A 24,931-nucleotide genomic window follows, 5' to 3' on the forward strand; every position below is an offset into this window, starting at 1 on the left:
AAATAAATAAATAAATAAATAAATAAATAAATAAATAAATAAATAAAGGAAGGCTGATACAGAGGTTTGGTTCGGTCCGTTCGCGGGCGCATAACTGAGAACCTCTCCAAGGTGCTGAAATGGAAACGCGGCTTCACGCAGATGTTACGGAGGAGAACAGCGGTCATTCCGCCCTGCAACTCCACCCACATTGTGTGTGACAGCTTCCCGGTCTTTCGTTCCACCTTCATGCGATGGGATGGATGAAGCCGAGAGGTCAGATCTCGAACATTTACGCACCAGCACGAGAGTCACAAAGCACAGGCAAGCGCGTCCCTGCGTAAATCCAACACATGCTACACTTTCTTGTCTGCACAAAATCTCACTCTCCCATGAAGCGACTAATACTTTAAAGTACTGCCAGGTTCTTTTTTTTTTTTTTTTTAAGAAAGTCTCAGCGCGGTTTCTTCTGCCCCCGAATGAACACCCGAAACCTTACCGAGAGAGCGAGCATCACCCCGGGGGCGACAGAACCTCTGCGCCTCCTCCGCGCTGCGCTGCGCTCCGTCTCCCATCCATTCCATCCCTCTATCCCTCCATCCCACCATCTCCATCTCCATCCCGCGCCTCTCTTTTCTCCGCTCCGGCTTCCAGCACCGGAGATAGATGCTCTGCAGTCACGTGGGTCGGAGGAGAGGAAAGAGAAGTGATGGAGAGAAAGGAGGCAGGCAGGGAGGGAAGAGAGAGAGAGAGAGAAAGAGAGAGAGAGAGAGAGAGAGAGAGGAAGAGAGAGCGAGAGAGAGAGAGAGAGAGAGAGAGAGAGAGAACGTCCCTCCTCCTGCTCCTCCGCAGTTTGCAGTGTGTGATGTCTCAGACTCGGAGGTAGAGAGTCAGAGCTGCTCGTCCGGCGGATCTTCACCTCTGAAACAAACCCCCGGTGTCTCCTGTCATCCTCCCCCCCTCTTCCCCTCTCACCTCCCCGGCTTCGCTCCTCTCTGGAGCCCCTGGAAGCTTCTCCCTGCTTTTTTTTCTTCTTCTTCTCTCTAATCTCCTTCTTCAGCTCGACTTTGACCAACACTTTCTTCTGTGGGATTTAGTTTTCTGTAACACTTCGCCGCCGCCGCTGCTCCCATTCGGATTTGCTCGCCAGTGAGAAGAAGAACCCCAAGAATCGGCGAGGTGGATCCGTGGATGCGCCTCCGGGGCTCGAACTGGAGATGGAAATGCTGATACTGTTATTTCATTCCTTGTGGATATTGCAGTGCAACACAGCGAGCGCCGACTCCATCATCCACATCGGTAAGAGAGCACCCGGGCTTTATTTTGGCGCTCAGCTGTGCGGGTTTTGGCTGCGGGGACGGAGTGGGGAATGTGGAGTGGTTTGTGCTGGTAGGGCTGCGGGTCCAGGCGCTCCTTGCCAAACGTCTCCGCATGGCAAAGAAAACAATAATTAAAAAAAAATTTACTTACTCTGATAGCTGACCATCCTTTCGAGCCAGGATTACTACGCGGAGGAAGAAAGGAAGGAGACTGTTGCATTCTGGCTCAGACGCACGCAGAGTGGAGGCTGATAGAGCGCCCCGCGCCCGGGTTGCGCCATCCATCCATCCATCCATCCATCCATCCATCCATCCATCCATCCATCCATCCATCCATCCATCCATCCATCCATCCATCCATCCATCCATCCTCGCTTTCCTCGAACAGGCAGTTGTAATTTCCACGCTGAAACCCGTCACATCCGCCCTTCCGTGGGTGTTTAGAGGGCTCCACTTTCTCCATCTCCCCCCCCCCCACACACACACACACACACACCTCCCTTACACTCCATCTCCATCTTTCCCACTCCTCCCCCTCATCTATAAGCGTGAACTTTCAGTTGGACGTGAGTGAAATGTTAATCAACTCCGGCAGAGGAAGTGATGACAGAGGGGGACAAACGGCGACTGTTCCGGGCTTTTCAGGCGTCCAAGCGCTGGCCTCCCTTTCTGTCACGTTATTTCCTGCTGCTTCAGTCCAGACACGGTTTCACTGAGAGAAAAGAAAAAAGAAGAAGAAGAAGAAGAAGAAAAAAGAAGAAGAAAATGATGAGAGCTCAGAGAGTAGCTGGAATGGATGGAACGGAAGTCACACACAGGCAGAGATGATCCTGATCCCCCCTGGTGTCCTGCAGCCAGAGCTTTGTGCAAGTGGCAGCAATGCGGTGGGCCATGGGTGCTGAAGCCAGCAGAGGGAAAGAGGAAGAGGAAGAGGAAGGCTGCAGAGTCATTCTGCAGAAGGATAGTCGTCCCCTCTTTAAGTGGTGGATGGAAAACAAACCATGAGGGCAGAACAATCGGCTCAGGAACAAAGGCCTCCAAATTCTGTGAAGTCAAACCTGGTGCTGCATGTTTTGGGTGGCGATGAAGCGAACACGGCCGGCCTGAAGGATAAGCACAGTTTGCGGCTGCTAAGGGCTGATTCCTAGCAGGGCCAGGTTGAGACTGTGCTGTATTGTAGCTATTGGTATTTTAAAACTTGAACTGTTTTTCATGGCTAAGATGCTGCGTTTTAACTATGTGAGAGAGGAAAGGACATTTTCCATGAGGCTGACATGAAGATTGGCTCCACATCTCTAGTTAAAATGTGACAAAACCATCCATCCATCCATCCATCCATCCATTGGCTGATTGACTGACCTTCAGTGAGGCAGTCTAACCACCTCAGTTCACTCCTTTGGCTGCGTGGGAGCATCAGTTCTCTGAGCTAGAACCTGCTGCTGATGCTGCTGCTGCTGCTTATATGCAGGATCTCTTTTGTTTTGGTTTCATCCAAGAAACAGCTTTTTGTTTGTTTGTTTGTTTGTTCTTAACGTGGACCTTTAAATGTTATCACCTTCATGCGTTTTTTTTTATCCTCCAACATATCTGTTGAGATTAAGATAAAAGGCTAAAAAATAGAACTAAGTTGCTTGAATCGACCAAAACAAGGAACAGAGGAACAACTCTCCCATCTAAACGGTTTAACATTTCCTGAGACGCTAACCAAAGTGAGCAAGTGGGTCTAAAGCGGCCTTCAGCTGAAGGTTTTACAGGACTTTGGGGTAGCTATTTTTCTTTCTTTCTTTCTCTTCCTCTTTTTCCTTCTTTCCTGTTGGCCGGATCTGTCCCTGTGTGGATGAAGTAGAAGTCCGGGGACAGGCTCGGATGCATGCATGGACAGATGGGAGGATATCAGTATCCCCCTGGGAGGACTCGGCATTCAGTGGGAACAACACAGGACAGTGAAGTGGGATTATTACAAAACACAAGTCAGTAAATACAACAGACCAGCAGCCTGACCCCAGCATGCTGCTCTGTGTCGATGATTCACGGGAGTGTGAGAGAGATTTAAGACCTGCTACTGATACATTTGGGTTGTTTAGATGGAAAACTCTGCAAACACTGGAACCCAAACAGGAGGTCCAATGTAAGCTGTTTCTACCCGTTCCGACGGGGCGGGAGGATTCAGCTCCCACAGACTAGCCAGCAGCAATTAGCAAACACCTGGTGGAAATACGAATCTACTGAGCTCATGATAGGAGCTACTTCTTAATGAAACACTGGTAAAACAAAACAAACAAACAAAGAAACATTTTTAAAGGGTTGATGGAGGAGCAATGTTGTGATGACTTTCTGAATGACTTTGTTAAAGATTAACTTACAAAAGTCACATTTCTTTTAAGTCACATTTGTTGTATCGCTGTTGAAGGTAATACTCCGGCATCTGGATATAATGTGACTAGAAAAGGAAAACACATAATACTGTCCCTTTAAAACAGAATTCTCATAGGAGAATGCTTATATCCATTTTGTCTGTAATTTATCCTATTTGTATCTGAGCGCTATCACTTCATTCACACCCACAAGTTTTATAGGTGCTGTATGTCAAGACCGTTCAAGTGGAATTGAAATCTTAGATTCTAACTGCTGTTACTTCTCCGGTTTGGTTGGTGGCTGCAGCTGGATTGTTTTGTCGGCTGAGTATAACTCATGTCAGTCATCTGCGATTATCCAGCTTCTGGTTAATTGAGACGTTCTCTTCCGGATCATTTAACAGATTCTGTTGGCTTACAAGGAAGGTGAATTCATTTTCCACATTAAGGACGCTGTTGTGCGGTCACGCCGACGAAAATGCACGGGAGCTCTCGAACCTCAGAGCAGAGCAGCAGCGGTTGCTCGGCTGCGTTCGGGGGCTCTGTTGTTTCCTTCAGCCTCCTGACAGCCGGATCGACTTGGCAACGCGGCGCAGCAGGACGCATATCAGATGTGACAGTTTTTCAGCCTCTGCTCTGAACACCCCGCTCCGCGCACCCTCCTACTCCAGCATCTGTCTCGTCCAGCCGCGCTGGTGATCGTCTGTGACGTTTCCCCGGTTTGTTTGTCCCCTCGTCTCCTCTGTCCGCCGCGGAGGATCGGCGGCAGGCGGGGAGGTCAGCAGCGAGGTGCTGGTAGGAGGAGGAGGGGGCCGATTGGTAAAAGAGCTGATGCGCAATAAAATGTGGGAGCCGGGCCCTTCAGTCAACCAAACCCTTGACCACACGGTCTGCTGCTGCTGCGTTCAAGTGCAGCACTGGTGCAAAAACCCAGCACAGTGAAGGTCCAAGAGTCTGCAAAATTGTATCTGTGCAGATCCCAGCGGCAGCAGCTGCTTTCTCTAATTAGTTACACTCCCTGTTCTTTGGTTCAATGTGCATAAAATCAGTAAAAACAGCTGCTTTTTTTTCTTTTTTTTTTCTCTTTTTTTTTTCTCTCCTTGTGCCTTGAAAGTAAAGCAGCGGTCGAAGAACATCAGAGAGTGGCAAACCGGAGCAAATCGGCTTCCAGCTAATTTCTGCCTTTAATTAGATCTCAGAGATCAAGTCGTCAGTGACAGGTACGTCCAGGACGTCAGGAGCCCTCCGGCTGGTTTCTGGAGAACATTCTTCTTCCAAAGAGGCAGCAGTGGAAGTGATGATGGGAAGCAGACGCACAGCAGGATGTCAAATCTGAACAGACAACCCCACCCACCACTCGCAGATGGAGAAAACAAGCTGCAGCGTGTTCTGGACAAAAACAACAACAAAAATCTTTAGTTTCAGAGCACCGTGTCAGGAGCTCCCCAGCAGTTCGCAAAATGCCTTCCTTTTTTTAAAAAAAAAAATTTACGTTGCGTCACTGAAAACACACAAGGAAAGCTTTGATAAAGCGCTTAAGAGATTCAAAATAATAATAATGATAAAAATAAAAATAAAATCAGCAGAATACCTCGATTCCCAGCACATCCTTGACTTGATAAGGTCAACGGCGTTTGTCTTGGTGTCACTGGTGTTTATGTCTAATTTAAAGGCCTCATAGATCCCGACTGAACCGCATCTAATTCCAATTCAAAGACAACAAACACACAAAAAATACAAAAGAGGCTAAAAGGGGTAAATTAAAAATATTTAGCAGTAGAGGCACTCGATTAATGACATAAAACTGGGGGAAAAAATTGGTAGATATCTTCCACCTGAGACATTAATTTAACTTCTAAAATATTTTGTAGTTAAAGAATTTGCATTGTTTTTATGCTTTTGTAATATTTATTGTATATTGTATATTTATATGTATTTATACTGTAAAAACATAAACAAATGTAATAATTCTAGTAGCTCATACTGTGTTCTTGTTGATATTTGTAGACGCCATATGAACAAAACATAAAGCAAAATACGTTTTTTTGTTTGTTTTTTTGTTTGTTTTTTTGTTACCGGAGTTGGTTCTGTGAGTTACAGTTGCTACTCTGCTATTTAAAAAAACAGAAGCATCCGGAATTGTATGTAGTTTAAGTTTATTACGTGAGGCTTTTTGATTGGCTGTTGAATAATTAGCTTTATTAAAACCAACGTTTTTGAGCTTTACACCATATTATAATGTTATTTCCTCATAAAAACATACCTGGAGTGTTGCCTTGATTCTTTCATGCAACCATTCAGCTGTGCAAAACGCCTGGTTGGATCTCTCACCGCCTTAAAAGCGCAGTTTCCAAGAACCTGAGCGTCTACCTCGCAGATTAGCCTTACTCCATGTCTCTCCCACTCAGCTCCTTCAAACTAGTCAGCAGCAATTAGCAAACACCTGCTGTACAGGAGCTAGTTAATAGAAGAGCAATGTTGTGACGAGGACACGAAGGTGGAGTTTCAGAAAGAGAAATGTTTTTTTTAAAGAGACAGAGACCCAATTTTAAGCCATTACATTACAAAGTCAAAAATCTTTTGATATACGCAGCATTTTTAAAACAAAGCCAAAACAGTTAATTGATTGTGCTGTAAAATGTCACAATGTGGCAAGAAAATACATAATACCGCCCCTTTAAAAAGGTTAAAAAGCATTTGCTGTGTAGATTTCTGGTGCACTGAGAGTAGCGCAGTCTTTTGAATGTCACTTTCTATTTATTTTCTGGATCTGTTTTTGTGTTTCCTCTTATCAAGTCCAGAAAAAGCATAAACATAGCAACTGGATTCAAAGTCCTTTTTTTTTTTTTGTGAAGAAATGTGTCTTGTATGAAAGAGCTTATAGGGGCTAGATCAGTGCCCCACTTACAATATTACTTATAGTGTGTGTTGTGATTATTTTCACCGGATTAATTAGTTCAGCCATTCAGCTTTGGCTCACAGCGCACATTAAGCTGTGACTTGGCGCACATTCGGAAGAGGTAGAGTCACATTACGGTTTAAACTACTGACCCACATGCAGGAAAACTCTCAGGGGACCAGCAAAAAAAAAAAAAAAGAAAGTTCATCAAGTTTATTGTTACAGACGTAATAAAGTCCAGACTTCTCAAGGTTTTGTGCAGGGAGGGAACTGCGAGGGCGATGTAGAGTTGGGAAGAAGATTGTGATAATAAGGATGACGGAATAATCTTGCTGGAGGAATGTGAGCGTTCTGGGTTGCCGGTCTGTGTGGTAGTCGAGTCTTGGCTTGGAGGATGATGGCGGTTTGGATCTAAGCTGCTGACTGTGGTGGATGATCCAGGGGGAATTGTTCTTCCAGCGGTAAGACGTGGCTTCAGAGGATGATCGCAAGAGCTTTATTCCAGCAGGAGGCTCACAGAAATACCTTAGGAGGAAGCGCAAGGAAATAATTAGTGAGAGAGGTCTGAAGCACACGGAAAACACGAGGAAAGACTAGAGGTACCGCATAAGCTAACACTCAGACGAAGAATGATCAGCAGCTCGCTCCTCTTATCCTCCAAGGCTGATGGCTGATGATCCTCAGGTGTGTGGGAGCAAAGCTTCTCATCCCCACAGTCCGGGAGAAACCTTCAGGCACCGGAAAAAGCACCACACAGACAGGAACAACCCAGTTAGCTGATAGGTAGAAGGACTTAACATCCCAAGAGTGTGGAGCTCAGTTCTACGGTGTCGGGCGAATCCTCGGTTCTGTGGCTTTTATGAACTTTTCAAGTCCTTAAATGTGCTGCGAAAGTTTTCAAACCTGTTAATTTATTCTTCTTCTTATTTTTACACTTTGCATTGCTTTCTACACAAATGTTGACGTATTTGGTAGCACATAGTTGTACAGAGGGAGGAAAAGAGTTTAAAGTGTTTTGACCAGTAAAAGACAGAACAGAGGAGAGCGCTTTTCTGTTCAGCAGCTGTTACAGCTGCAAAATTGATTGGACCTTTTTAATCGCATGAATAGGATTTAATCTAAACTCTCCACTGTGCCTTTTGGTTGTATGTTTGCGACCAGGATCACCAAACTACAGCTGTTATCAAAAATAAATGGAGTACAAATGCAGACCACACTACTCAGGTTTTGATTTGTAAAAAATACAAACAAACAAACAAAAAAAAAAAAACTAAACTAAATTATAATAAAAATCCACTTTACAATTATGTACTTCCCTTGCCTAATAAAATGAATTGCAGTCGGTGATTCTAATATGAGGAAATGTAAAAATGTGGTGTGAATACTTTAGCAAAGCCCAATACCTGCATTACTTCAGCCTGTAATTGGGATTGTGTTTAGCTGTTTGTTTCTCCACAACAAAGACCGACCTGGGAATGTGGGTAATTAGAGAGTTAAGAGTGATTTTTTATTGTAACTGCGTCGTAAAGCCAAAACAATGAGCTGCAGGAAGTCGAAAAATCAATGGCGCCCGGTCTGCGAGGGAGCGCTCTTACACCGCATGCAGCCATTTTCATTTGTAGTTTAATTATTTGTTTCACAGAAAGGCACCCAAGATGATCCAATTGGATCCTAAAACAAAAAAAAAAAAAAAAAAAAAGAAGAAGAAAAAAACCAAACAGGAGATAAATTCTGTAACAGATCAGCAGTTAATGTATTCAGTGCGAGAGCTATCAGGTTGTGGAAGTGTTGCTATCTGCCTCACAGAAGCTGATACCAGACACACTCAGGTTTGTAGCTCTTTGTTTCCCACCTGGGCACTTTTCCAGTTCAGAAGGTCCCCTAAACGCCCCTCAGGCCAAGCGGATAACAAGTCACTTTTTATAAAGAGCCAGAGGAGGAGAGATTAGCCCGTCCCACGAGCCAGGCAGCTGACGAGGGATGATTTACGGCGCCGCTGTAGTGGCTAGCAGAAGGAGAGCCTGCGTATGCGGTGGCTAGTTTTGGAAAAGGCGAGCTCGAACTGCAGGAATCCAATCTGTTGAAGCTGGCAAAGCAAATGAGCAGCTGCGGCCTTTTCTCGCCCCGCCACTAAATAAGATGAACTAACCGGGTTAGGGAGGAACGCAGAAAGCTTCCCGCCTCCTCTCAGTGAGGGGCCGGACAACCGCGCTTTACCTCCACCGCCTGCACAAAACACACAGATGCTGAGACGGACGCGGCAGCCGACGACTGTTTGACCCTGAGAAAGGCATTCAAATACTCTAGCAAGCAGTGTTAGCGCTCTTTCTAATTCACAGTGACAAACAGATGCAGACTGTGTGGGCAGAGCGAGAGGAACGGGCTCAGAATGGAAACTGCTTTGACTAATAACAGGCTCCACAAAGACGCTCTTATGGTTTTATTCCTGATGCTGTGATGACGAAGCCTATGTGGTTTGTTCTGAGTGTAAGTGGACATGGGGGGGAAAAAATAGTCTCTGAGAATTAGACCGTAAAATCAGATTTTTTCAGATCATATTTTAAACTTACTGAGGCTTTCTTTGGTCGGACAAATGGACTGCTGATGATGAGTAGATAGTGTTAACTGGCTGGTTCAATACGTCAATAACATCGCTCCTTATGGGGGAACCGGGCTATTAAACCATCATCCTTCGGTAGTCGGATTCAGATTCACACACTCTTAACGACCCACGAGCACGAGAGGTGATTCATGTACAGTTTCATGCAGATGCAGGAGTAAAGCCACTAGTAAAACAGACATTTGGTGGGAAGCAGAAAGGCTATCAATACCATTTGAGGGTGGAATCAAACATCCAACCCCGCCCACTAACTGACCCAACACGCCCCATTTCATTGTGTGCAAACTCATTTGCGCAAGTGCTAAAAATAGTGTATGATTTAAAGAGAATAACAAAACGTACAGATAGCATCTAGATTTATTTATTATTATTATTATTATTATTATTATTATTATTATTTTTTTTTTTTTTTTTTTTAGCATACATAGCTTAATCACATTTTGTGGTTCTGGAACAAATTGTGGAGTGATATGACCCCAGGACTTTCTCAGATTTGCAGCATAGCTGGCAATGTTGAGCTGAAAGGTTTGCAAAGTCATCACGGTGCACGGAGCCTGGCTACATTACATAACCTGGCTCTGTGAGAATGTTACCAGTTTAAACTGTCTGAAAGAATCTCCACTGGTCCAATAAGTCTTTTCTCAGTTGTCTCAGACGGAAAAGTTTGAGTGAAGCAACTGAAAATCTCAAAAGCTTCCCATTATCCCATAATCATGCCTTGATCTAAATGACGTTTAATCGCATAATTTATCCTCATAAAAGCCTAATGGATTGCAGTCATAACAATTCATCCTTCTTGTCTTTTCTTCTTTAACCACAAATGCTTTTCTCTGCTAAATTACAGCCATTTCACCCAAGAAACCCCGAGTGAAAAGTAAAAGCTATGCAAACATGTCATCTCTCTGGAACGTAATAAAAAAGGGGCTGCCAAGAAGTGAATGCTGATGTTAGACTGAGTAAGTATTAAAACGAGACACAGATCTGTTAATATTTGATCAGCAGGAATCAGAGCAACACATACCGGTGTATGTTTTTATGTTTGGAGATGTACATTTAGTGCTTCCTGTCTGCAGCTGCAGTTATGTAACTTACTTACTTTCAACCATTTTCTACAACACTCCTATTTAACAGCAGCTTTTCACCCTGATTGTCTCCATAAATACAGCCTGCATGTTTGCAGATAGCATTAGGTAGGGTGTTGTGTAATCAGTTTTTTTTTCTTTTTTTTTTTCTTCCTTTCTGTAACTTTATTTGTGAGACTGACATGCTGTGAGTGGAAAAGAAAAAGTGTCAAACGATGTGGAAAATAATTGCTTCTATCGTCTGATGTTCTCGTCTGCAAGCAGAAAGCCTGAGTTAACAACCTACCTTCTTATTTGCTGCTGCCGTTCCTGTTTTGTCTGTGAAGAGCTTTAAGCTTTGTTAAGCCAAAACACAGAAAGAAAGCCCGGCTATGTTGAACCTGCTTAGCAAATTGCCCCATTGGACTGGACGTTCTTGATAAAGTCTTGCTCCAACTAATTGATGCAAATGGCTAAATTAGCTTCTCTCAGCATGACCATTTCTGGTGTGTTGGGCCAAAGAAAGGTCTAAAACAAGAAGGACATGGTGCTTAAAGACTGACTTTAAACAAGTCTGGGCTAAACTATTGGGTCCCAAACAAACTTTTTTAACTCACAACCCATGGATGCAAGAAAAGCATGATTAATGTACGAATAGAGAAGAAGAGAAACCAAAAAAAGGGACTTTACTGTGAGAAAATCAGGTCAAATGGAGAGAATGAGCATAAATCGTTTCTATGGACTGGATCCCTCGCCCTGATGCATCACCTCCACTCACACACTCATGCATTATAAATAATGTTTGGGAGCTTAGTGAATGCATTTGCGGTGAGTTTAGAAGTCAAAGATCTTTTAAGTTCGCGAGCAGCTCTGTGTAAAACCTGCTGACTTCAAAACAACGCATTGAAACTGATAAAAACAAATCGTGAAGATTTGCCTTTATTAATACGATCTTTAACATTTGTATTCTGGGTCCCTTTATCCATCTCTGGACACAGGAGCCTTTAAAGACGGGGCACAGCATCTTTCTAAAAAACCTTGAAGATTTTTGAATTGCCAAATCTTGATTAGTATTCATATCCTTGGCTTAATGTTTTGTTGAAGCACACTGAGCAGCAATCACAGCCTCTAATCTTCTCGAGTACGTCTTTACAAGCGTGGCACATACTCTTTGGAGAGTGTCGCATTAGTCTTCTTCGCTGGTCCTTCCACACTCAGTCACGTTTGATGGGCAGTGGCATTAGGGAACCGGTTTTAGACGTTCAGTTTGACTTGAGTCTGGGCCACTCAACAACAATTACAGATGGTTTCTGAAGCCGTCCTCTTGTCGTCTTGGCAGTGTCCTTCATGTTATAGTGCTGGAAGATGAATTGTTGACTTAGTCTGAGGTCCAGGGCATCGTGGAACAGTTTTTTCTTGAAGAATCTGTCTTGTTTGGCAGCCCAGAGGGGATTGACGTCTCGAAAAAGAGAAACGTCCTCTCCCGATAAAACGGCGAACACAGAGCTATCAGGATGTTTGCACGTTGCCACAGATGACCCAGTATGTTCTCATCTTGGTTCTTTCTTGGTTGGCGGTTGATGTGAAGCACACTGTCAGCCGTCAGACCTTATTTAGGCGAGTGTGTTTAATTCCAAATTATGTTTGATCGCCTGAATGAAATCAGCTGAACAGGTGGACTGCAGTCAACCTGACCGAAACATCTCAAGAATTTCAGTGGAAGTCTGACCTGCCTTCACTTTTTGAGTTAAAGCTCATCAGCCTTCGTGTAAGGATTTGATTAGCTGTAGTTCCAATCCCAAAGATCTCTAATTTGAAGAACTTTGTGCCTTTTGATTGTCTTTTTCTTGGTGAGTTACATAAGCAATTACCCTACCTCCTGTGTTTGACATATTTAAGGTTGCCATGATGTCATTCGTCATGTGGAACCCGATGAATTACAACCAATGTGGAGTTTTTATCATAGGATGCCGTTTGTTAGCTTAACAGCACCTCCCAGCTGCAGAGCTACAATAGATCTCAATATCTGTCATTTTATCCCCTACATGAAATGAATCCTGTTTGTTTCAGCCAGCCTGGCTGATCATGTCTCTAATTTCAGCAGATGCACGTTGCATTTGCATAGCCCTCGCTGAAGGTGATGAGTTGGCAGTCAGTCAGGAGAGAGAGGTGCAAAGCATCTTGCACTGGAGATGGGAGAGTAAAGAGCTGGGCTTCGTGTTTAGGTTTTACAGCTGTCTTTCTGCTGGACGACAGCGGGGGTGAGAACATATGGGATCCCGGCGTAAACAAGGGAAACAGACTCCTGGACCTGGTCCGCAGCGGTCCAGCGGAATCGTCTTCGATGTTTTGCAGCGGGCGTCACTGATTTGGGTGTTTAATTATGAAAACAGCTTGTCATAAATCCACAAAGTTCCAACCGCCGTAAATCCACTCGTTGTTGTTGTGCTCAGTCTTTGGCAGCGTTTTAAACCCCCACAGTATTTCACTCTAAGCGTGTTCTGGCGCAGGATCGGAATAATTCTGCTTAAGCACAGTGAACCCCGAAGGCTAATCTGTCACAATAACGCACCTCGACCGGCCGACAGCAGCTTATATCATATCTGCGGTGGTAGACCTGCTAAATGGAGCCTTCCCTCTTCAGAGGACCTCTATCTGAGTGGGAGGATTTCATGATAAGTGCCTCTAAATTGCAGATATGTGTTCAGGTCACATTACACCAATGCTCTGCCTCACATTTAACTCAATTAAAGCTGACATGGCTGATGGGCTCAGGGATGCCTCCGCTCCCCTGGACCCATCTAATACCAGCAGGTCACCAATGTTTTTTAAACACTTTTCTTCCTGGAATGTAACATCCAGCTGATAAAGGCTAATTGTAGGGGCACAGACCTCGAAGACAACCCAGCAAAGAAACTAACTTCAGTTTCTTCAGATTCTCTCTTCAAGCTGCTTTCATTTGGAAAAAGTATCTGCCTCCTTTCAGAATTTGTCTATTCTTTTTTTTTTGTCATGCTTCAAATGTTTCAGATCACCAACCGTATTTTAATGAGATAACCTGGATAAAAAAAATGAAGAAAGAAAACTGTTATAAAATGTATTTATTTTGTTTACTAGGGGTGAAAAACTATTCAAACTAAATGATTTATGTGGAAAAAGTAATTGCTCCCCAACTGCCACCAAGCATTTGTGATAACTAGCAGTAAAACAATCAGAACTGTTTTAATTCAAACGCATTTAAGGGTTTTTGTGTCGAGTCAGAAGGTTTTGGAAACAACTATACCTACACATAACACCAGGTTGGTTTGGGTACATTTAGCTATTAACGAAATCATAATCAGGAAGATATTTTTGTACTACCTCTAGTTATGTTTGTCTGATATTAAAGCCAATTTGATGATTTGAAACATTTTAGCATGACCAAAAAATTCAAAGCAGAAGAAATCTTTTGAAATGTGTTCATCGGTTTTAATAATCGGTTCTGTAAAGTTTATTTTTCAAGGTTTGACACAGTTCTTCTCTTGTGTTGAGTTCAAGTAAACGAACAAGGACAGGCTCAGTTCTTGTCTTTTATTCTGAAAATATTTAAGCGCATCCCTGTGCTGTTATTCTTATTGTTAGATGTCTGAACAGTTTCTGTGCTTTGGTTTTAATCCCATCAGGAACAGCAGAGCCATCAGCGGTGTAGATCCACTCATAAATGAGGTTTATATATTATCCTGAGTTCAGAAGTCTGGTCATGCCCAAAGCATCACCTCTAATTACCCTGCTGCTCTGCTTACCGTTGGCTCAACCCTACAGCACACTTTGTCCCGGGCTGCACAGCCGTCCCACAGCCATTCATCTGTACTTCTTCTTGTGCAATTTTCAACTCTCGTTTTGATCCTGTGATTTATTCCTCATCCTTTTTAAATACTCTTTTTAATCCCACTCATCCTACTCACCTCCGATGTAATGCTAAGCCTCTTTCTTTAGACTGCTTTTATGACATGTTGCATATCATCCCGCCTTCTTTCAAAGTTCTTTCCTCCCAGTATTCCTTCATTTTTCTTCTTCTTCTTCACATCCCACTTATTACATCCCACTCATCCTACCTATTTCTCTTAATAACTGTTTCTTTGCACTCCTTCTGTTTTGCTTGATTTTATATCATTTACACTATTCTGAATTCCTTAGCACTTAAAAAAAATAGTTAAATAGAGATGCAGTTTTTCATTCATTTGCTTAGTTGTACAGATGCACTGATGCGCACATTTAGATTGATATCGATATCGATCCTGCTGCCATGAATAACAGATATTTACCGGTATCTTACGTGTGTAAAAGTGAAGGTACTGCCTACGTTGGTTCTCTGCTTCAGCTTGACATCCCATAGTCAGGTACTGCATCATTATCACCGTCACATGACTGAACAAATACTACATGGTTAACCCTCTGCGCCTCCTGAAATACAACGGCGACTCGATAGAAATGAACATCAGTTGTTAATGTTCGCCCAGTTTTACTTATTGAGTTAAAAAATGACTAACATCAGCCGACGCTCATGCTGATGCAGATATATTTTGCATCTTTACTTATTTTCAGTCCAACCTGACATTCCTGTTTTCAGACTGTTGGAGGGAAATGAAGAACCAACACATGCTCAGGGACAATAAACAAAGTTCGCAGACAGAACTATGGCTCTGATTGAAACCCAGGGCGTTCTAGCTACGATCCAACGGCGCTGCCAGTTTCCCCACAATGCAGCCTATAGATCCAGTCGATTACTTGAAAATTCAGTCTCATCTCATTTTCAGTCCTACTTGGATACACTCGTTCGCCTTCATCTCTACTTTTTTTTCCCCCCCTCTCCCATGTGGGAGGTCTGAAGTTTTCCTCTTCGTTTGTCTACCAAGCCTGGGCCCTCGGTCTCCTCCTTCCTGGTCTCTAATCATTAGACTCCTCAGATGAAACTCAACCTTTTGATCCATTTCTACCGACATTAACTTTGATCCAACTACACCCAGATTCTGCTGGTGTCGGTGGTTTAACATGCAACGCGTGAATATATCAAGACTCAAAGGAACCGAACCTCGTCGCATCCCTACAAAATCGTGTGGGAATGAAGCAGGCAGGAATAGTTGAGGGCAAAGGTTAAGAGAACTACCTTCAGACCCAATCGCTGTTTTGTTTTTTTTGTTTCTTTGACAATAAATCTATAGTTATAATTTACATATTCAGTGTTTGTTTAAGTGAAGACAAAGAAGCAAACTAAAGTAAAGGTTTTATATGAAAAGGAGCACCAAGAAAAAAAAAAAGGTGGTGGGGTTTAATTTATACACCGCCGAGATACTCAGACCTCCAGACTTAATTACACTGATTTCAGACATTTTAATTCTTGTTTGGAGAGTAAAATATACAGTTCACTGAGTCTCTCTGCGAGAGGCTTAAGGAAATCTGTACTGTGTAAAGAGCAACCTCTCGTCCACCATGTAATATTACTCGAGAGGTCTGCTACATGTGTTTTAATTCTCAGCGGGTTTTGCTCGCCACCGATTTGCCACATGGGCAGCTTTCGGAGATAGATTACACCTCTTGTATTAGCAATGATTAAGCACCTAATAGGAATGGATTTTCCTGCATGAGGGCGATGAAAAGACCAAGGCCAGTAAGCATAATTGCATTGACTGCGTGCGCAGAAGTGGTCAGTTTTTGTTGATTAACGGGGCCCGGAGTAATCAGACGAGTGATCAAAAAAAAAAAGAGAAAAAAAAGAAAGTGGAACAAGCTCCTCCTCCAAATTTCTTCTTCGATTGTTAAAGGTGAAGTCCGGCTGTGGCCACCTGCAGGATAACAAATGGCAGTCTTAATTTTTCTTTAATGCGTTTTGTGCTCTGGAGAAAAAAAGGTGGCGTCTTAATTCGAGTTAAAGCAACACAGAGCCCAGTTTGAGTCTGTCTCTTTTTAAATAATTAGAATAAGTAAGAATGAAATTATGAAGAAGCAAGGAATTTCCCGTCTGCGGACTCCAACTGATTTCTTTCACTGTTCCTTGGACTCAAAGTAAAGCAGCGACACGACAAAGAGAACCACAGCTTGTCTTTTTAACTTGCAACAAACCTCTTTACATTACGAGACCCGGTTTATGGTGAGACCACATATTTACGTGCGCCGTAGAAAAGACACGTGTCGTTTTCTTCTCTCGGTCTGACATTAAATTAGATTGAATTTTCCTGCATGTGGGCGGTGAAAAGTCCAATGTCAGTAAGCGGCAGTAGTGAGTGAGCACTTGATTTATTGTTTTCTACTAACTTCCCAATCATTTGCCCGTTTTATATTTTTGGTGGAAAATTACATACATTATTTCACTTTACCAAGAGACGTTTTGAAAAGACGCTCTAAAGTCCACTTGCACACAGAAGACAGACTGAGCCGAAAGCCCAATTAAACAAGTTGAGCACATTTTAGCACCTGAACGCTGTTGCTCTTCCTCTATAGACAAACATACCAGACAAAGAAACAGAAAAAAATGAGTTTTTTTACTTATTACATAAAGAAGTAAAATATTTATTTATATACAGTACAGACCAAAAGTTTGGACGCAACTGTGTGTCCAAACTTTTGGTCTGTACTGTATATTATGTGACTTATCAAGAAGAAATCACATTTGAATTACTTTTTGAATCAGGAAGTGATACTGAAGTTGGCAAAAAATAAATAAAAATAAAAAATACACCAGATTGTAACATTTTTGCAAGTACAGTATGTGTTAGATTAGACAAATTATTTGCTATCGCATTGCAATCATATCTCTGTTTTCTGTAAAACGAACATTCAGCCGATCGCTTTTCTCTATTTCTGTCTGATTTTAGCAGATGTTTTCTATCATTCTGAAGACAGGAAGTATTTTGTCTTTCAGCCTCTGATTCTATTTGCACTTACTTACATTTTTTTAAAATACATATAAAATGGTCAGACCTTCCCCTTATTCATAAAATCTCATCTTGTTGTTTGGGAGACGGCCACGGTTTGCTCTGTGGAGCTGTTTTAGTTGCAAATTTGCTGATTGTGTTTTTATTTCCTATTTTAATATCAGTAAAACCCCCCAAAAAACATACTTGATACTTTGTAGAAATGCGTAGAAATTTGTAGAAAAATTGCAACTATTAAAATCTAAACATACCGAGACAATGAAATGTCAAATTTAATAAGGTTTTCTATAGAAAACAATCAAAAGGTAGAGCTTTTTAAAATTTTTATTACGATTATTTCCATTACTGTCAAGCAACATACTTTCCATTCAGTGATCAAATAATATCAACCACTGATAATCATCGGGGGATAAAAAAAAAAAAAATCAAATCAAGTTAAATATATATCAAACTTAAAAAAAAAAAAAAGGCTTGTGTTGTTATGTACGACTGCCAGTAGGTACTTTTAACAAAATCTAAGAATATTGTCACCTTGTGTGAGTCTCAGCTGCCATAAAGCCTCTCAGAGATGAATAGGCGCAGAGTTTATGATCCCACGTCTCAGAAGCTGCTAAATCTCAGAGTAAACCTGCTTCTCTCCTCGGTTTTTGCAGCCAGCGGGACACAAAGCCAGGTACTGCTGGTTGATTACCTGCCAGAGTGAGGAGGAGGCTTGATAAACACAACAGCTCCGATGCATTGTGCTTTCGCAACACTGGCAAATAAATTGCATTTGGCTGCCGGCTAGTGCGAAGTTCCCACCTTGAACGTAATGTAGGAACGTTTGCGGAAAAGGTCAGACTCACAAATCACACGTTGGTTGTTTGGCAACTTTAAAAGGATTTCCACATTTCTGCGGTCTTGATTAACTATTCGGCTCGTTCAGAAACAAATAATCTGACCTTAGAGATTGGAGCATTTGTGTGCGGTAAATGCCAAGCAATATTTCTGGACACCGTTTGCTGCATGTTTATGCAAATCAATCATGTGCGCCGCTGAAGTAATTTTACGGTTTTCAAAGAATGAAAAAGAACCCCAAAAAAAATTTAAAATCTATTTCTTTTAGGGCAGGCCTCACAAGGGCAAGTCCTTGAGGGTTAGGTTTCTGCAACTTTTAGATGTGTCACTTCTCCAACACTCTTGACTCAGCAGTTAGCTAATTAACTAACTTGTTGCTCGGTAGAAATATGCTGCATGCTAAGGAGGCATTAAGACATTTGAGTTTTACTGATAAATATCAGAATAAACTGAAGCTGGCTTAAGCTTCACTCCATAACCAGAGACACTAAAGCAAGAAAGGCATATTTTCAAAGTAAAGACGATTTACTGAAAGGATACTAAAGATATAAAAAAAAATCAAGCTGGGAAGGGCTGAAAAATTATTTCTAAACCATCTGAAATCTGAAATAATTCCAAAGTGGAAGATTTTTAATATAGCTACAAATCTTCCCAAGACTGGACATCGCAGCAAATTTATCTCTAAGTCAGAGGGTTCAATTGCTCAGAGAAATAACAAAGAGCTCCTTCTCAAACTCAAAACTGAAATGTTTTTTTCGTTCAACCAACTTAAAAAAAGACTCTAATTTGTTGCAGCTAATTTTTTGAGTTCAGCTCGAGCTGTAATTCTGATTCGTAATTCTGTTTAAATCAGACATTTAAATCAGAATAACAGCTTGAGCAAAACTCATAAAATTAGCTGGAACACATTAGAGTCATTTTTTTCCAGTGCAGTCTCAGTGACTTCGGTGGCGTTAGGTGTTGATTTGGCAGCGGACAGCTTGATAAGAAGCCAGAAACGAGCAGAACTGGATGATTCAAAACGACGCTGGAGGTTGTTGTGGAGTCAGAAAATATGTTTTTGGCACGAGAACGCCGGCTTTGCCAACATGATGCCACTTAGCTGGTTAGTGATTAAAGTGAAGTGGTGTTTCAGTTATCACACTTAAGAGTAATGTGGTGCTTTGTACATCCGGCTCTGATCCGACAAATCACAACCCATGGGAAATAAAGAGGAACAGAATGATAGCATCTCAAAATAGAAACAGACTTTTTCTTTTCTGAGCTTGGAAACTGACTTAAATCGTAATCGTAATCGTTTTCTAGCTGGGGCATAATAAATGTTTAATTGGGGCCTGCCATGCAAAGCAATGGCAGGAACCTATTACTCTACACCAATAAGGTGTCTCTTTATTGGGGCCTGCCCATTAATAAAGAGACATTCTATTGGGTATAGAACAATAGAATGTCTCTAATACAAAAGTGGTATCAAAACGTGCGGCTCGATGCCGAGAAGGGTGCTATTATTTTTATAAGGAATCGGACTTACGATGGCGACGTAAAAAGCGAAAGACGAGCAAAATTTCCAACTGCCGAAACGCAGAGCATAACTGACACCAACTGCTGCTTTTTTAGAATGAGAATTTAAGCAGATTTTTGACCCCAAAACAATTTTGAAATTGCCGTCACGCCCACAAATATTGCCCTATCGGTATCAAACTCGGTCATGACATTGATACGCATGCCTGCTCCGGTAAAATGCTTTCGTAATTTCTCTAGCGCTTACGGTTTTCTGTCCAGGTGCTCCAGAGCAAAATCATGCGCCAGGGTAACTGACGCTCTCCCAGATTCACTTCCATGTATTTCTGAAAATTTTCTGAGCCATGCACACACTATCTTTGTCTCATCACTGCAATTACTGTGAATGAGGTACAAATATGAATTGCGGTACTATCGGCGATGACAAATAGCCCTCTCATACGCTTCAAACGGTTTTCGAATATTTCTCTCGGTTCCTGAACGGCAAAGGTTTGTTCAGACTGCTTTTTCCATATGAACTGACTGGGTGTCTCACAAAGATAGAATTCTTTCTCCACCTTTCTGTCTCACACACGCAGAAATGGGTTCATTGCCATAGCAACGGAATACATGAGGGCGGAGCAGCTGATTAGGACTACAAAAACGCATCACTGTAGTTCTAACTATGGCAGGACTCTCTGGAAGGAGCTGGCCTTTAGAACTACTTGTGTTTTGGGCATTTTATAACTGATTTTAACCAACCATTGTTACACACAGGATTAGTGTGTCAATTTTAAATGAAGCTTAGCGGAAATTTCAAAATAAAAGCCTTGTCAAATTTTACATCATGTCTTTGCTCTTTTGGCCATTAAATAACTAACACCTGGAATTAATGTAAGAGTGAAAATTGGAGTTATGAAAATGTAAAATGTTTTGGGAAATGTTTTATTGTGAAAGGCGGGCTGGAAGGAAGTTGGGGGGGTTACGTTGGTGTGTGGTAACGGCTGGGTAGCGGAGAAGAAATTAAATGTTCGACATTGAGAAAGAGCTCAATTGTTTCTGTGGATTATTCTACAAGGAGAATCACAGTACTTGGACACCCACGAGTCTTACATTAACTTTCAGCGTCGGAACGCCGGGTCCAGACCGACGGGCGCACTTTGGCAGGCCCCATTTAAATTTCTTCAGAAATTTTGTAGTTTAGAAATACTTTCTCAAAACAGACATGAGAAATAGACTCAGAGGAGCTTACCATTCATGGAGGTTGGATCTTGAGCTACCAAAGGGCTGCAAGGGGCCGCAGTTTACCTCCTGTTGCCCCCGAGCTGCACTCATTATTAATTAAACCCGTTGAAATTTAAGGCTCTCCCACCTGCAGCCACGAGGAGAAATGTAAACTTCACCTCAATTCCCTCAGCATGTCTCTGACAGCTGGAACCAGATTCCTCACTAATTGAAGGCGCCTGAATGACTGCAATTTCCAAACCCAGTGATTGATCGATCAAGCCCGGAAGCTGGACGGCGTTCTCTTGTTGCAGAGCCAGAAAGGCCCTAAAACCCCCATTGCCAGTTTTTCTGCTGCGGAGATTAGTTTGTTTGGAAACTCCGTGAAAGGAATGAGCAAACGCAGCTTGAGGGGAATTCTTCCACAGAGGCGGGAATTTCTTGACTGCGCTTGACAAATTTTCAAAACATCTCACTCGAGCTTAGGAGTTTAAGTAAGTGTCTTGTTTAAAACGGACAGTGGGAAGGAACAGGAGATGGACGATCTGAGTTTTTTCTGTTGTAGTGACATCTTCGATCTTGTCTTTTGCAGTATAGGAAAGGAGAAATATTGAAACAGGGGACGCTCAATTCAGAGGGTCGGATTTTTACAATCCAGTCCTCACCTGTGGTCAGGTTAGCGTCACGATTAAATAAGAAGCTCCTGGACTCAGATGGCTGAAATGAGCTTGTTTTTGTCCATGAGGCAGACACTCAATTAGGCATAAAGTTTCCTCTGTAATGCAGCGGCTATATTCTCCCACTGCTCTTCAATAACGCGTTCTCTGTTGACTGAGCTCTTGCTGCCAATAACCTAATAGAGAAAACACTCGACTTCGCCTTTCTGTGTTGTACTTTGTTTCTATCCTATGGAAAGCAACTGCAGGAGCTACTGTTGTCACTAACCACATGCACACTGTTCTGTTCTTCATTCCATAGATTGTGCTAGTGTCTCAGACTTTGTATTTAGCTGTATTTCTGTCCTAGATGCAGCCATTAAAGGGACTACCGAGACTTTTTCCTTTTTCTCCTTTTTTTCTTTTGTTTTAAGTAGAAAGTGCTCCTGCAACCAGGGCTTCACGGTTTCTCTGGGAGGGTAATTGCTCTCTCTTCTCTATCAGCCAATCGGCTGCAGCAAACTTCCTTCAGCATGCAGAACCATGCTAAAGGGGAGTTTTCTTTTCTGCTGTCGCTACATTCATGCTCAGTGTAAGGGATTGCTGCAAAGTTTACAACTTGAAGCACTTTGCTCAGTTTTGTTAAGTAGGAAACTTTTTTTAATGAGTTATCATGAAAACTATAACTAGGAATTAGTTAAATTGTATATTTGTCTGTATGATTGGACTGTATATATTATTGCATGTGAACTATAACCTGTCTGTCATGAAAAGAGGCTTGAGATGGCATTATGAATCAAGGGTTAAACGAACCAACTTAATTGAATTGGTTTCTCCATCAGCTGTCCAAACAGTCACTATAGTTCCCAATAATCAGATTCAGTATGCAGAGGGTCCCTGCTGAAGTCTTTCTCATGACTTTGATACTGCAGTGGTTCACTTTGATATGATTCTTAAAAGCATCCTGAGCTATTTTACCCCTGAAATATTAGAAAATGTAAATATTTCTCTTTACTCTGATTATTTTCCAGAGGATCTCAAAACGGTACTAAAACCTCATAAGGAAACTTAATGTGGATGCCAAAAAAAAAAGAAAAAAAAAGAAAAAAAAGAAAAGAAGATAAACCCCATTTCAAACTTATCAGCTATATGAACCCTTTTGGTCAGATGATGAAATGCTTCCCCACAATAACTACACTGGTGGCATACAACTTGTAGATTTAATCTCTTTATTTACATTTCACTACTTGACCATAGTTCCGGGGAGTCAATGAGTCAGTGTATCCCAAATGTCCATGAGTGGAAAGGCCATATTTTTGTAAACTAAATATAGAAAAGACATAAATTTGGGTTTTTTCTAATATATGATCATCAGTAATGAACTCTTGGTTCCCCAAATAAATGCCAGAATTGGTTTATATATCATGTTTGTGTTTCTCGGACAAGGTCTGAACAAAGTGAGACATTATTATATGTTTCAGGGTAAGGTAATTTTTTTTTTATTTAATCCATTTTAGTATTTAATATCTCAACCTTCCCGTAAATAAGGTGTATGATTACCAGATCATGTCCTATGTGTGCATATTGTTTTTATAAATGTCTTTAAGATCTTACACTTCTTGTTTTATGACGGACAGCAACAAATTTCGTGGCGCATTAAGGCCACGAATAATTACATAATGCATCAACTTCCTACCTATGTGAATCTTGCAGAACACGGTGGGTCAAACCACCTACGTGAAACGGAAACGGAACGTAGCTGCTGATTGGCTAAAATTCGGCAGGTGAAAGGCGACGTAATTTCAGGAATTAGTTAGAAACTTAGAAACAATAGTTTAGGACTCAAAAATGGACTGCGTTTGATTTCTGGACCGGTTTACAGCCACACAAAGGTTCACAACCGCTCATGTGAATCAGAACCGGTGATGTAATTAAATTCTACGCTCCGGATGAACGGGAGGCGTCAACTCGGGTGTTTCCGGTTTATAAGATCAATCAAAGATGTTGGCTGAAGGTAACGGAACCGAACAGAATCAAAAGGTTTGTCAAAAGCAAGAAAGTGTTAGATTCTCAAGGCTCTGTTTGCTTGAACGGGTAAAACGGTTGAATTTAACTTCATGTAAAAGACAACAGCCTTTCGACGCTATTGGAGCGCTTGTTGCTAATTGATCGCTGATTAACGCGAATGTTTACTGCAGTCACGCGGAAACAGCCATAGGCTGAATAATGTTCAGATGTAATGAGCCTTTCAGAAGATGAGCTGCACAAACAATCATATCATATTTTAATCCTGTGAAGACTATCAGGCAAACATGTTTAGGAATTAAGGGTTCATGCACATGTTTTGCTATATTTGTGTGTCTATGCTATTATTTATATAAATGTTTAAATCGTAAAGAAAAAACAAAACGAAACTGGTTTTACACTAAATATTTTAATTGCATCAACTACATATTAATGGTCATGTTTCCTTTCATTTTTCCGCCATTTACATATTAAAACTATAACGTTCATCCTTAAGGATCTAATGAAAGGTAAATTTAAAAATGTATCTGGAACGCTGTGCTCCTCCGTTCAAATTCAGCACTCTAAAAATACTCCTGAGATGAATTATTATAAAAAAAAATAATTATTAAAAACTATGTTTTGCTGTGTCAAAACAAAGTAAGAAGATATTTGTATAGAAAAAAAGTGGAGTTTAGTATCAAGTATGGAAGCTTGAGTGGCCTAAAAGGAAGACAGTAAAAGTAATAATTCATTTTTATTATTGTTTTAAGGTCAGGGGAAAAGAACATTAGATGCTGTTGCTGTGAAAGTTTATAATACAAAATTCTTGACATGGCTTTTGTAAAAGCAGCTTATCTTGTGTTATTCTGAATAACGGTTTTCTAATTTTGAGCTATTTGTTTTTATATTAAAGTGGACTAATACTGTCACCAGATAAAGAGCAACAACGTCTTGATGTTGTCTGTTATAAATACTGATGCCAGGATTAAAGAGCTCACGTCATTCAAGTTGTTTCCTTCATGTAATGAGCATTTATTTGATATACTTTGTGTGTTTTTTTCCCCCCAGTCATTCACAGGAGGATTGCTCTTGTCCCTGTAGTCATATTTTTTAACAGAACAAAAAGACTCTAGCCTTCGCATGATGTATTCAGTTGGAATCAAAGTGTGACAGTCTGTGATTTATGATATGTTTAGTTTTCCTTATTTGTGCTTGTATCTGTCAGTGTTCCTGCTTAACTCAGGAAAAAATAAATGAAATGAAACCTCGATGGGTTTTTTTTTTTGTTTGTTTTTTTTTTTTTCCTGACTCCTGAAGGATTTTTTTTCTTTACTTGCCCAGGTGCGATATTTGAGGAGAACGCCGTGCGGGACGATGAGGTGTTCCAGCTCGCCGTGTCCGACCTCAGTCTGAGCGATGACATCCTGCACAGCGAAAAGATCACGCATTCCATAAAGCTCATCGAGCCCAACAACCCTTTCCAGGCGGTGCAGGAAGGTAAGGACGCGGCGACGGCGCGCTGAAACATGGCGATTCTGGACGCTTTTGTTTTAGGTGTGGTTTACTC

At 41.6% G+C, this 24,931-nt stretch overlaps 1 protein-coding gene and 1 long non-coding RNA gene across 6 annotated transcripts in view; one reads left to right on the plus strand and one right to left on the minus strand.

Moving 5' to 3' along the window:
• The first annotated feature begins 834 nt into the window (after positions 1–834).
• The window catches only part of grid1b (glutamate receptor, ionotropic, delta 1b), a 442,704-nt gene continuing 418,607 nt past the window's right edge, over positions 835–24,931 (plus strand). For all 5 annotated transcript variants that reach the window (XM_044102209.1, XM_044102212.1, XM_044102211.1 and 2 more), the window contains exons 1-2: positions 835–1,278; positions 24,706–24,861. In XM_044102209.1, the coding sequence (XP_043958144.1) occupies positions 1,197–1,278; positions 24,706–24,861 (238 nt within the window). In that variant the 5' untranslated portion in view covers positions 835–1,196. The remainder of the gene's footprint in view (positions 1,279–24,705; positions 24,862–24,931) is intronic.
• Positions 6,751–8,264, minus strand: LOC122823020. The gene is made up of 2 exons (XR_006369271.1): positions 7,155–8,264; positions 6,751–7,076 (listed from the first exon to the last, which is right to left on the minus strand). It is a non-coding gene; the product is annotated as an uncharacterized LOC122823020 (long non-coding RNA).

This window comes from Gambusia affinis, linkage group LG20, assembly GCF_019740435.1.
Source record: "Gambusia affinis linkage group LG20, SWU_Gaff_1.0, whole genome shotgun sequence".
NCBI classification, from domain to species: Eukaryota; Metazoa; Chordata; class Actinopteri; order Cyprinodontiformes; family Poeciliidae; genus Gambusia; species Gambusia affinis.